This window comes from Leptinotarsa decemlineata, unplaced genomic scaffold (assembly GCF_025532065.1).
Source record: "Leptinotarsa decemlineata unplaced genomic scaffold, Ldec_3_MD MMD2_P_RNA_scaffold_2, whole genome shotgun sequence".
NCBI lineage: Eukaryota > Metazoa > Arthropoda > Insecta > Coleoptera > Chrysomelidae > Leptinotarsa > Leptinotarsa decemlineata.
Window position 1 is genome coordinate 5,029,621 of NW_027412529.1, and position 14,051 is coordinate 5,043,671.

At 38.0% G+C, this 14,051-nt stretch overlaps 1 protein-coding gene across 5 annotated transcripts in view; it reads left to right on the forward strand.

Annotated features, from left to right (window-relative positions):
- The window catches only part of Mical (Molecule interacting with CasL), a 169,710-nt gene that overhangs the window by 78,133 nt on the left and 77,526 nt on the right, over nucleotides 1-14,051 (forward strand). For all 5 annotated transcript variants that reach the window (XM_074182065.1, XM_074182073.1, XM_074182075.1 and 2 more), the window contains exon 4: nucleotides 10,364-10,607. In XM_074182065.1, the coding sequence (XP_074038166.1) occupies nucleotides 10,364-10,607 (244 nt within the window). The remainder of the gene's footprint in view (nucleotides 1-10,363; nucleotides 10,608-14,051) is intronic.

Genomic DNA, 14,051 nt, shown 5'->3' on the forward strand with positions numbered 1-14,051 from the left:
TTGTATGTGATACATTTGGTGATAACTATTCACAACACAACAAAGTTTTTGTTTCGGGGTTGAAATTAGATGATTTTAATGTATTTCCACGTGTTAAAACCGAAAGTGACCATAAAAATTATATATTAGCTCTTGTTTTCAAGATATAGTATCATTATATTATATATATATGTATATTGAGTTTTCAACAAATGAAATATTTCATCACCAACAGTTGGTACACATGTTTGTTTACATAACACCCCTCTCATCAGCTGTTCTTAAGTAGTAAACATAACCTATGTGAGTTTGTCAATTGTACGCACGTGGTTGCTATTGAAATTATCGTGTGAAGTTGATTTTTAAATTAATTTAAGTGCTGATCTGAAATGCCTCGAAAGTGTGTGAATTCTGTCGATAGCTTTTGCTATATATGTGGTGAAATAACATTTAAGGCTCAGAAACGTAAAATGACACCTATCGTTAAGACAGCCTATGAACATTATTTTGGTGTGTAAGTTGGGGACCAAGATAAATCATGGGCTCCTCATATATGTTGTAATTCTTGTTCCATCATATTGCGAGAGTGGCTGAAAAATAAAAACCGGGCAATGGCTTTTGCAGTACCTATGGTTTGGCGTGAGCCTACCAATCATACAGACGACTGTTATTTCTGCTTAACTCCTCCCATTAAGCAAGGTTTATCTATGAAGAAAAGAGGAACGGTTAAATACCCTAATCTCCCATCTGCTCTTCGGCCTGTACCACACTCAGACAATTTGCCAGTCCCTTCTCCACCCCAAAACTATGAAATTTTAGAGGAAGGTGATGAAGACTGTTTAGAAGGAGCAACCCATCCTTCTACATCCTATGACCCTGATTTTGAGGTAAGCGATAGGTCTAGTGATCCGCACAGAATTAGTCAAGCAGAGTTGAGTGACCTTATAAGAGATCTTCGCTTGTCTAAGGAAAAGGCTGAGCTGTTAGGGTCAAGACTACAACAGTGGAATCTTCTAAAACATGATGTGAAAATATCTCAGTACAGACAGCGTCAAAAAGATTTGCTTCCTTTTTTTGAGAAAAAAGAAAACCTCCTAGTTTGTTCTGATGTTAATGGTTTGATGGACTGCTTGAATTTGGATCACACTCCATCTGAATGGAGACTGTTTATAGACTCTTCAAAACTAAGCTTAAAAGCTGTACTTCTGCATAATGGAAATCAGCTACCCTCTATTCCTATAGGTCATGCAGTTCACATGAAGGAAACGTATATAAATATGAAAACACTTCTCCAATCAATCAAATATGAACAACACAAGTGGCACATCTGTGGTGATCTGAAAGTCATTGCTATACTCCTAGGAATGCAATTAGGGTTCACCAAGTACTGTTGTTTTTTGTGTCTGTGGGACAGTCGGGACAGAAAATCTCACTATAAAAAAATGAACTGGCCTACACGAGACCTAAACCCTAATGAGAAAAATGTAGTTTACGAGCCTCTTGTAGATCCTAAGGATGTTCTCCTTCCCCCATTACATATTAAGTTGGGACTAATGAAAAACTTTGTGAAGGCCATGGACCAGGAAGGACAAGCTTTTAAGTACTTGAGAGCAAAGTTTCCCAGGTTGAGTGATGCTAAAGTCAAGGAAGGCATCTTTATTGGGCCTCAAATCCGTGAAATCGTAAATGATCCTGCTTTTGACATGATTTTAACAGGAAATGAAAAAAGAGCCTGGGAAGCCTTTAGGGGGGTTGTACATGGGTTTTTAGGTAACAAAAGAGATGATAACTTCGCAGCATTGGTTAAAGAGCTTCTTCAAGCTTACCACCAACTTGGATGCAACATGTCCTTAAAAATTTATTTTCTTCACTCTCATCTTAATTTCTTCCCACAAAACTGTGGAGCTGTGAGTGACGAACATGGAGAAAGATTCCATCAAGACATTGCCTTAATGGAACAGAGATGGAATGAAGCAATGCTTGCAGACTACTGCTGGTCTGTGTGTAGGGATGCTCCAGAAGTGTTTTATAAAAGACAAGCTAAACGACAGCGATCTTACAATGAATCGGATGGACTTAATTGAAATTTGGTGGTACAAACTTCTTTTATTTGTCAAAACACTAAGAATAATGTTTTTTTTAATTAATTTTGTACTTAAAATATTCTAAAAGAAACATAACAATATCGTTTTATGTACTTTCACTTTTCACGTATAGTATAACTACTCTTTAAGATTAAGTACTGTGTATCTCAAAAACCAGAGCTAATAAAAATTTTTCATTGTTATTTTCGTTCTTATCACCCCAAAATTAGTAGAAATTGACTAATTTAGTGTAGGAAACATTCAAAAAATATTTTTTTGTTGTGTTGTGATTATTAAATATGAATTCAGAAGTGTATCGTTTGTGTGCAGTCCCTCAGTGTACTTATACATCACTAAAAACTCCGAACTAGGTATTTGTGTTCCGCCCGTACAAAATAACAACACGAAATAAGTGTCTCAAACTTACAAGACTAGATTCAACGGGAATATTGCCCAGAACTCAGCTTTATTTTTGTGAAGATGACTTTGACGAAAGTATTACCCTAAACTTGTAAATTATGAACCAGTATTATCTTAGTCGAGGATTTAATTCAATAATCAACAAACTTTTTTGAGGTTAAGTTTCATTTCTCGTATCTTTCACTGTGAACAGATTTTCTTCGCGTTTTAATTGAACGTAACTTATTGCATCATCGCCATAGGACGCCCTGAAGGACCTGCAATAAATAAATCAATGTATTTAGAAATATAATTTCAATAGTATGACCATTAATATTAAACTACAAGTTTCTTTCAAAGGCTTTGGAGTTATCCTTACTATTTGTTCTAGAAAGATTATCATTGTACTGACATGGAAGTTTTCACATTTCTGAATTCTGTCGTACCAACTTCTTTGTTTGATGCCAGAAACTCTCCCAGAATCAAAAAGTCACTGTTTTAGCCTTGGTAAATCCTGGTTCCATGGCTCACGTTATTTCACTTTTGATTTAAGAACACAGCAAAAGAAAAGTCACTGTAAACAATTTCAAGTCTTAAATAAAATCAGAGAAAACTAGCGTCGAGTATTCGGTCGGTCTAAAGTGAGTGGGTCTATTCGACCCTCCACCGCAACCCACAAGGGTTTATTGTGGCTCACACTCGGCCAAATAAACACAGCTTCTTAACGAAGCCGATTAGTTTGTATGGTGAGTGGTCTTTCAGGTCAGATGGTGAGAATACGGATCTGCCGAACTCTAAGAACCTGATTCGGCCCCCAGCGGGGCAGACACAAAGTATATGCTCTGCTGTTTCATCATTTTTCAGACAGAGGCGACACACACATTGTCGAAAGACAGTGTGTGTGTCGCCTCTGTGAATAAACGCCTTGGAGTGAGCCTATCTTGGAAGATTATGTCAGAAGTCCATACATCTTCTTGCCATCCAGGTGTTCAGTGTTTGTTTGGCAAAGCCCAAAGCGATGACAGGTTCTAGTCCGATGAAACCGCTTGCAGCACCCTCTTCTGTAAGAGAGTCAGCAGCTTCATTGCCTTCCAGGTCATTATGGCCAGGAATCCAGACCAAATAAAATCTGTTAAGTCTTCCTTTCGAGGAGAGTCTTTTTTGGCAGTTTGCTACCAATTTACACGTTGCTCGGTAGGAAGCAAGAGCTTCCGACGCCGCTTGACTGTCCAAGAATATTTGTATTGACTCGTGAGTGAGGTTGGATTTATCCAATCTCTCCGCACACAATTCAGTAGCGTAAATTTCCGCTTGAAATACAGTCGCATGAGTTCCTAGGCTGGTAGATAACTCAGTCCTGGGTCTGCGACTAAAAACACCAGAACCGGAAGGTGTTTTTGATCCATCTGTGAATCAACAACTATCTGCTCTTAATATTTCCTTCTTCCGGAGGATCCAGTCCTCTCTACTCGGAAATAGTACTTTATAAGGCAGTTCGTAGTTGATAGTTGGAGGCATAAAGTCAGAGGTCATTTCCAGAATGCTGTGACTTCCAATGTCAACCAACAGTCCACCTAGCCTCTCTCTCTCCAGAAAAACGGGAGAGGAGGTAGATCTAGAAGGATCTCCATGGCCGCTGACGGTGTGGTACTGATGGCACCACTGATAGCCAGACAAGCCTGTCTCTGTAAACCAGAGAGCTTCGCTTGGGCCGTTTTCTGTGAAGCCTTCGGCCACCAAGCAATTTCACCATAAATGATCATTGATCTGACAATCATCACATAAATCCAATGGATTTTTTTGGGACCTAAACCCCAAGTTTTACCACAAATCCTTCAACATGTCCATAGAGACAGTCTGGCTTTATGTAAAACTTTTTCCAAGTGAGCGTTCCAGGTGAGTCTTTTATCAAGGAAAATGCCAAGATATTTCATCTCCGTTCCAAATGGAATGACCACACCATTGAGGAAAAGTGGTGTTAGATCGTCCCATTTTCTCCTTTTGGTGAAGGGGTTTGCTGGGGTTGACAGACATCTGCTCCCTTAGGCACCAACTGTGAACAACGTCCAACGCGCTTTGGAGGATATTACAAGCTACCCTTCCCGACGTGAACCTTGCCAGGATAACAAGTTCATCTGCATAAGCTTGCAGATCAACTTTTCTTCTGTCGAGGGCATCAAGCAGACTATCCACTAGGAGCGACCACAGATGGGGAGATAATACCCCACCTTGAGGGCAGCCCCTGGTGACCCTGAACCTGATAGCCTCGCCTTGAAGAGTCGTAGTTGCAGTTCTGTTTACTAGCCAGTTATGGTCGATTCTATACCCTTCCTAGCCAAAGACAATCCTATAGATTTAGGTAGCGCATTGTTAAATGCTCCTTCAATATCAAGAAATACAGCGACCACAATCTCTTTGTCAAGGGTATTACTGTTGTATTATACAATATTTCATTTTCATTTGTTTACTCTAACGTGACGTAATTCGCTCTGATTGGCATTCAAGATATCATGACGGCTTTCCGTATTCGCAAGTGGCCGTCAATAGACATCTCTCGAATAATTTTACCATCAACGCTGGTGTTCCCCAGGGATCCATATTGTCTCCCACCCTCTTTTTATTGTATATCAACAACTTATTGAAAAAAAAAACAAGAATCCTATATGCTTCGCTGACCACAGCACACTTTTTATTCCATTTGGATTCCATGACATCAGCTGTGGATGTACATCTTCACCGGCAGTAGGAGGTTGCATATCTTAGAGTAGAGTACTTTATTTGACCATTTTACATACAGTTGTACATTTATGGCAAGTCACAAATACATAAATCCTTGATCAGAGATAAAATTCATCTACTATGAAATATAAGTAAAGAATATAAGTATAAATAAAATCATAAATATAAAATCTTTTTAAATATGTCGCTAAAATTAAAATGTAGGTAAGTTGATTTAATGAGGCCTTTCGGGCACCTAAACACACTTATCGAGTTACTTGAATGACCCTAAATGAGAATACCATAAGAAATAACTGAGTGAAATAATCCGTAGTAGGCTCTTTTCAGCGTCAAAAAGGTGACCACATCGTGCAGACGTCTCAAAACGAACAAAACAGTAGAAAGTTTGCTGAGCATAGCTTTAATATGATCAGACCAGCTCAATCTATGATCAATAGTGAATCCTAAAAACTTGACACTTTTAGATTGGGGAATATTGCGATTGGAAGATACGATTATATTTTGAGTTTTAGCTTCATTCAAAGTGAGTTTGTTAGCAGCAAACCAATTGTAAACTAATGTTTTGCTATCTTCCATCATTAGTTGTAAGCTAGTTAAGTCTTTACTAGAGCATGCAAACAAGATACAACATGCTGGTTTCATGAGACTGCCTGGGTCATTGATGTAGATCAAGAACAATAGTGGACCTAAAACGGATCCCTGAGAAACACCATGCTTCATTTCTCTGAGGTCTGACTTTAACGTTGTTCAATCCAACAAATTGGCACCGATTTGTTAGATAAGATTTGACGAGCTTGAGAGCTGTGCCTCGGACACCATAGTAGCTCATTTTGTCAATCAAAATACTATGCGATACACAATCAAATGCCTTAGTCAGGTCACATAATGTCAAAGAAAAGTGCTGTCCGTGATCAAGACCTTCGACTATGTTCGAAACTAGTTTAAAAGCCGCTTGGGTAGTTGACCTATTTCTTCGAAAACTATACTGTGAATTGTTGAGGTAGAACCGTTTTTCAAAATATAAATAAAAGTGATTTTTCAAAATTATCTAAATTACATTCCCAAATATAGATATTATGCTAATTGGGCGATAATTATCCGGTGAAGATCTAGAACCTTTTTTGAATAAGGGTATTACTCTCGAAATTTTAAAAACGTCTGGAAATATTCCAGTTGAAAAGATTTCTTTATCAGTAATGTTAGTGGAGCTGCGATTATATCAGCCACCGATTTAATCATTTGGCTATTTAGGTCGTGTGTATCGCGACAGTTGCTGTTTTTAAGAGACTTTATCGTATCATATACTTCTTGAGGACAGACAGGGTCCAGAAAAAAAGTTTCGCATGGCGAGGGAAAGTTATTGTAGTTATTTATTTCATTGATCGAAAGATCAGGAAGAGCTTTAATAGTATTATCAGCTATACTGCAGAAAAAGTCATTCAAGCATTGTGCTGATAGCTGGTTTAATTGCATTAATAGGGTTCTAGAAGTGATTTCGAATTGGGTGGAAGTAACCAGGTTCAATTCAATGGCAAAAAACCAAGGCATCGGTTTTCTCCAAAAAGATAAATGTCTCCGAACCGGATATAATAATGTCAGGACAGACAATTCCACTTTCTGCCTCGATAACTTTGTTGGGGGTTAAAATAGACACCAATATCTCCTGTCACAATTATGTCGCTGGTATTGCAAAGGCTGCTTCTCAAAACCTTGGAACACTGTTACGAACCAGAAAACTGTGTACAACTCAGCAACTTTTGATGCTTTATAAAGCTCAGATCAGACGTTCTTTGTAGTATTGTTCTTATATATGGAGTCTGGAACATCGAAGAAATGTTGTAGATTTGTCTCTCTTTTATAGATACTTTCACAGGATGTGTTCAAGTGACTTGACACATGTGATTCCACCAAGAGCGGTACATATCTGTGGCTGTGGCTGCTCATTGCTTTGAGGTTCAACTCAGTACACCTCGAACCCACACGGATGTCGCGTGGGTTCGATCCTCATAACCTTAAACTTTTTTTAATTATATTACCTACTATGTCTAGTCTGCCGTGACGGCGTGTCTTTCTGCCTGAACTATTCATGACCACAGAAAATTCAAATCTCTCGCCACAATGTTCTGAGATGCAGAAGCGTGCGCTCTGATTATGCGTGACAGTTTGAGGACGCTACTTGACAATTTGGTACACTCTGATTGGTTCGCCGATGGGTAGGACACCACGTGACAATTTGGTTGACTGGATGGTCTGTATGCCTTGCTGGGAAACAACCTGGCTGGTGTAATGACGTCACCGTCTGTCTGTCTCGCTTAGTCCAGACCCCTTCTACTCGTGTGTATATTTTTTTTCATATATAAATTTTATACACATGTTTTTCTTCTTTTACTTATTTTCACTGCCTGCCCTAAAGAAGCTTCCCAGTGAGAAGCGAAGGCTTGGCAAAGTAAAGCAGAGTTTTAATTTATGATTTTCGAATGAGAGACCCCGTCAATCCATTTTCCTAGATATATTTATATACTCTTATGTATATTTCCATATATTTTCATATGAAAAAGATATCCAAAGGGACTAAATCATTGTTTTATAATACTCGTAAAATTTCAACATTTTTTTTGTCCAATCTAACAGCGTATAAAAAATTATTATTCGTTGAAAAACAATGGCATGTGATCGATAGCTAACGTTTTTCAAGCTATAAAATTGTATCATATATCATGCAATATTTATTGTATCTCGAAAAAGGTAAAGTGACTTGCAACATTATAAATCATCTAGTTCGGTATGATCAGAGGCGGTATACCACGCATTTTCATATATCAGAAAATAACCGGAATGTAATAGTAATTAACTGCCGAAATCATTTTATTGGCTCCCTATTCCAAACAAATTCAGCCGTAGATACAGTATGATTGAAATAGTGGGTAAATTGGTTTGAAATAGTTATTAACAGAAGTGTATCTGGGGAATTGATTATATATGTAACTGTAGCTGAAACTTCAATGATTCTTTGATTGAAAACTAAAGCGTTTTAAATTATATAACGCAGATGTCAATATTTTCCTGGTGTCTATTTCCCAGTTTGCAGTGGCGTATCACAATCGATATTTTTAGCACAAAGCATATTGAAGCATACGTACATCGCATCTTTTAATATGAACAATTATAGACATCGTATCTTATAATGAAAAATAACAGTTGAAGATGTGTATCTATGAATATTACAATTAATGGTGGATCTTTTCATATTGCCTGAAAACAGCCATCATCATTCTCTATTCAAAACTGTTACCGCTTTCAAGTTTATTGCAACAATTAAGATAAAATAAATTAAAATTATGTTTAAAAAAATATGTTTAAAATCGGTTTTTCCGTTAACCGAAATTCGATAAAATACACTCAGAAACTAACATGTAATGCAAAACGTAATTAAATGTAGTATATAATAAAGAACTTTGGATGTTAACAAAGTAACTGTACCAAATGTTCACCGCGAACGTCTTAACGACATCCTAATCTCAAATAAAACTGTTTTCTAACATTATTTAACATATCAGCCGTGACCGACCTAATGGCAAGCGTTATTCGTTCTTTTAAGTCATTCAAATCTGAAGGTTTAGTTTTGTACACATTGCTCTTTACATATCCCCATAAAAAGAAATCTAACGATGAAAGATCAGGTGATCGCGCTGGCCATTCAATCAATCCTCGCCTCCATATCCACCGATTGGGAAATGTTGTATGGAGGTATTGCCGGACATTAACTTAATGTGGTGGTGATCCATCCTGCTAAAACCATATCGTATTCACTGGAACTTTAGGGTTTCCTGGATCAGAATATAAATTTGCTAAACTTAAAATGACATCATTTTGAAGTAGTGCCAAATAATTATCGCCACTCAAGCTGCCCTCAATGAAAAAGAGACCAATGATATGGTTTTCTACAATCCCTGCCCAAACATTAACCTTTTGAGGGTATTGCGTGTGTTCTTCACTCATACAGTGAGGATTTTCCATTGACCAGTAGCGGAAATTTTGCCGATTAGCAAGACCATTAAGAGACAAAGTACACGCATCAGAAAAATAACGTCTTCTAATTGGATGATATTGTTATCCAACATGTCCATCATTTGCTCACAAAAATAAGTTCTTCTATCAAAATCGTGTTCCATGAGCTCCTGAGTAGGTATCATTTTATAGGGATGCATTTTATTTCCTTTTAATATATTTACTATCGATGTAGTGGATGCCTGTCTACTCGATGTATGTGGGTTTTCTTCAAACTCAAGCATCACATCTAATTTGAGTTCATCACCCATTGTATTGGCGGCTGTTTTTTTATCTGGCCCACATGATCGAGTTAGCGAAACTGCTTCTCTATTTTACTTATTGTTCCTTGAGATATGGGCGCTAAATTAGGAAATTTCTCATGAAATAGGCGAGCTTCTTCCTGTTGTGTTCGGGTTTCATCTCCGGAACCAATCATTTGTAAAACTGTTATTTTATGCATTTCCGTTAATCTAACCATTTGTCAGACTTGAAGTTAACGAACTTTAAACTTAAATTAAAATACTAACAACTGATGTTGTAACATACAAAACAAGTTGACAAGGCGTTTAAAACTAACGTTGCCACGGAAATTATTTACAGTTTTTTAAAGGATACCATCTAAAAAGAACATTGCTATGGTTTTTGCTTACTTTCTTATCATCATTACCTCAACATGAAATAAGTTTTGAGTATATTGTAATAAGTTTTGAGTGTATTTTATCGAATTTTGGTAACCACATGATTTTAATGTATTTTATCTTAATTGTTGCAATAAACTTGAAAGCGATAACATTTTTGAATAGAGAATGAAGAGTCCTTCCAAACATCCAAACGATGTATCACATGCCTATACTTCCCATGTAAAAAATTAGGGGTTGTACCTGTCATTCGACGGGGGTTAAAGGTAAGGGTAGCATTTCTCCTTTGAAGTATGTCAAATTATAATTTAAATTTGACTTGTTTCGGGATTTTGTTAAAATATGTACCGTACGTTTATATTTTTCAACTGGGAAATAACGAGTATTCTTATTATTAACATTTCTTATGGTTACAATCGGTGTGATGCGTGGTCAAATTTTTTCACCACAATAAATAATTTTCAATTGTTTCAGGTGGTCGTAGAAAAACGCGACAGGTTCTCCAGAAACAACGTGTTGCACTTGTGGCCGTTCGTCATCGAGGATTTGAGGATGCTCGGCGCAAAAAAGTTTTTTGGTAAATTTTGCGCGGGCGCAATCGACCACATTAGTATAAGACAATTGCAATGCATTTTAATGAAAGTCGCCTTGCTGTTAGGGGTCGAAGTGCACACCGAAGTCAGCTTCGAGAAGCTCATAGAACCGAGTGCGACACAGAGTGAGTATTTTTTTTTTCAAGAGGGATTTCACTCGCTTTTATTAAGCTCGCTCGATTTTATAACAGAAAGAATCCACTTTTAAATGAATTTTATTATATCTAACAATATCATCCTGCCCGATTGAATTCCGCCTGCAAACTTGGTGACCACCACAATGGATCTGAGGAATTAGACAAATGCAAAACCGCTCTCCGTCAATATGACTATACCGACTCCCGAATCCAAAGATTCATACAGCTCCAGCAAACCCATACTCTACATCTCCAACAGTTCTATAACCACACCTTTTTACCTATATTCATGGAGTTACAACAGTCAAACAGCAATCAAATTTCCGATTTTTCCCGAAAAATCTAAAGACACAATACTCAAAGAGGCACAGGGCATAAGCGAAATATCATTTTCCGCCTGCTACAGAATTCCTCGGGTCAGACCAATGCACGAGTCTCAGCATAGACTATGAACGTAAGCTAGCACTAACTTGAAATAGGCCACATAATAAGCTTCGAAAACACCAAGACCATTTCCACCGAAAAAAAAAAAAATGTTTGGCTGTGAATATTGTTCTTATGTCGTGCCTCTTCAGAAGTTGGAATTCCATGATTATGGAAGAAAAAGTTTTTGGGTGGTTCGTCTGCATAAGTTGAAATTATTGCAAATACTACAGATAGGTGACTTGAGGTACAAATTGGTTCTGGCCAGTCGGCTGTAAAAAGTTTTTGTACTTCTAGGTCTGAAATGAGGCACACATAAATTTATAAGAAATAACACCTCCATAGCGTCCACATTATTGTGCAGTAATTTATACAGAAAAATTATTCCAGCAAGACTTTCAATATTGAATGTTATGGTAAGAGATTCACATGGAATACCTCTATCAGGATAGATACCATAAGATTTGAAGTAAACAAACTTCAGGAAACGACGTTTAACTTTTTCAATGAATGTATTACAGCAATTGTAGAATGGAGACCACAGAACAGAGCCATATTCTAATTTTGACCTCACATAAAGAGTAAATAGAGCAGATATGTTTGAAAAAGATCTACAATTGCGAACTATAAAGCCATACACTAAAATATACACCAAGATCTTTATTTGAGTTACTTCGTGACAGTGAAATGGTATCTACTCGATAGTTGTACTCAATGACTGACATTTTCCTACTATAAGACACTACTTTACATTTGGATGCATTGAGGTATAGTTTGTTAACTTCACACTAAGTTTGTATATTTTCTAATTGCCGTTGCAATTGTATTACAGTCTTCGGTAGTTTCGACAGGTAAATATATTTTTGAATCATTTGCAAAAAATAACTTATTACAATTGACATAATTACTGAGGTCATTAATAAATAAATAAGTGGTCCGAGATTCGACCCCTGAGGTACTCCAGATGAAGGAATGTTATACAAAGAATCATAGCCGTTATAAGATACAAACTGTTCTCGTTGAAGTAAGTAGGATTTGATGAAATGTACTGCTGAATTATGGAAACCAAATTGGTGTAAAAGGATCATGTGATCAAGTCGATCAAATGCTTTAGCAAAATCAATAGGTATATATCACATCAACTTGACCACGATTATCTAAGACATCACCAACATTTTGGATCAATCTGTTTAAAATCTGTTTTATCGTTAATTAGCTGTCGCCCCGATACGAACGACAACTCTCAGAAGTTGAGAAACTTGTGCGAGCTAAGGACTAACGAGGTCTAACCTTTCAACGTGTGATTCCTAACACGGTTGCAGAATCATTCCAGCTTCAACCAGATAAATTATCTCGAGAAAAATATCTGGTCGAGGCGGGAATCGAACCCACGGTCTTCCGATCGTGAGTCGGGCGCACTACCACCGCGGCCAATTCCACAATTCAATACAATTAAATTTGTTATGGTGAATTTGTTTGATATAAATTCATGTTGTTGCGGATCTATAATATTACGAACTGAGGAATGTACGCGATTATAAATGACAATTTCGAGAAGTTTAGCAAAATTCGACAGGATTGAGATAGGATGATTATTCCGAATATCAGATGGATCTCCAGACTTAAAAATGGGGCAAATCTTCCATAGTTCAGTGAAAGTACACTTTTCAATTTTGCATACACAATCAAAACTTTACATTTTTATGAACACGATAACTAATGATGTACAGGTGATTTGCTGATTTTTGATTTTTCACCTACTCCATGTCTAACGTATTCAAAAAACACTTTATTGTGAGATTTTCACTAAACAATTTTCCAAAAACGCAACACGTGTTTCGCCATACAGTGGCTTCTTCGGGCGTGTCTTTACTGTCAGCTAGCCTTCCGTAAATCACATCCAGCCTCATTCTTCTCCAAACACTAATTTGGAACAGGCCACACAATAATCTTCGAAATCACCAAAAGCATCGCCACTGAAGAAACGCACCAACTAAGTTACTACATACATGGAGATCATTATTGTCTCACCGCACATATTGGCAACATTTCACACCACGCTGCAGCAAGTCACAACCTCCTTCCTACTTCCGCCTCCGGATGACTCAGGCGATAACCATGCGACGAACGATATCTTCTCCGGCTAAGAAAGTGAGGGTCTCTGGAAGGCAGATGAACTGGCCAGCGCAGGTAAAGTACCTCGGTCTTCTAATAGACCGTAGGCTCACCTGGAACCCGCACATCATAACCGTGAAGGCAAAGATAGAGGGTCGGCTCCAAAGTCTATACCCTCTGATCAATAGACGATCCAAACTGAGCCTAAAGAACAAAATTACGATCTATAGAACGATGTTCAAACCTGTCATAATGTATGCTTCAGGCGTCTGGGGACAAGCGGCTCCGTCTAATATCTCCATTCTGGAGAGATTGCAAAATAAGTTGATACGGATGATTGTGAATGCTCCGTGGTTTGTGCGGAACGAAGCCAGCAGTTCATTCAGTCGAGGAATCAGCGACTTTTTGATTGTGCAGAAACTCATGATAATCCGTTATTTAGGGAAGCTATAGACTATGCTGTAGACGACCCCTTCCGATATAGAAGGTCCCAACACTCTGTCGAATGAGCCCCCCATGTCCCCCGTTAACAGAAGAACAATTTTGTCATCCATCTCACCCCAGCCAGGTACGGGTACACCGTGAAGGGCGGCGCTGATGTTTGAGGACATTCATGTCGCCATCTCACCATCAGTTATGACCCATTTGTCCCTCTGACAATCATCAGTCGAAAGGGTAAGAGAGCCAAGCTCCAACCTGACCTAAATTAAGATGGCTATCGGGATGACTGAGGAGGGGACCGTCAGTCCTTGCCTGGGACTGTGCAAATTGAGATCAAAACAAGCACTTTTCCCAAACACCAGAACTACAAAACTCTTGCGCGTTCCACCAACCAAGTTGAAGATGAAGGAGAAGATTGAGACCCTTGCGAAGACCAATGACGAGACCTGGGGA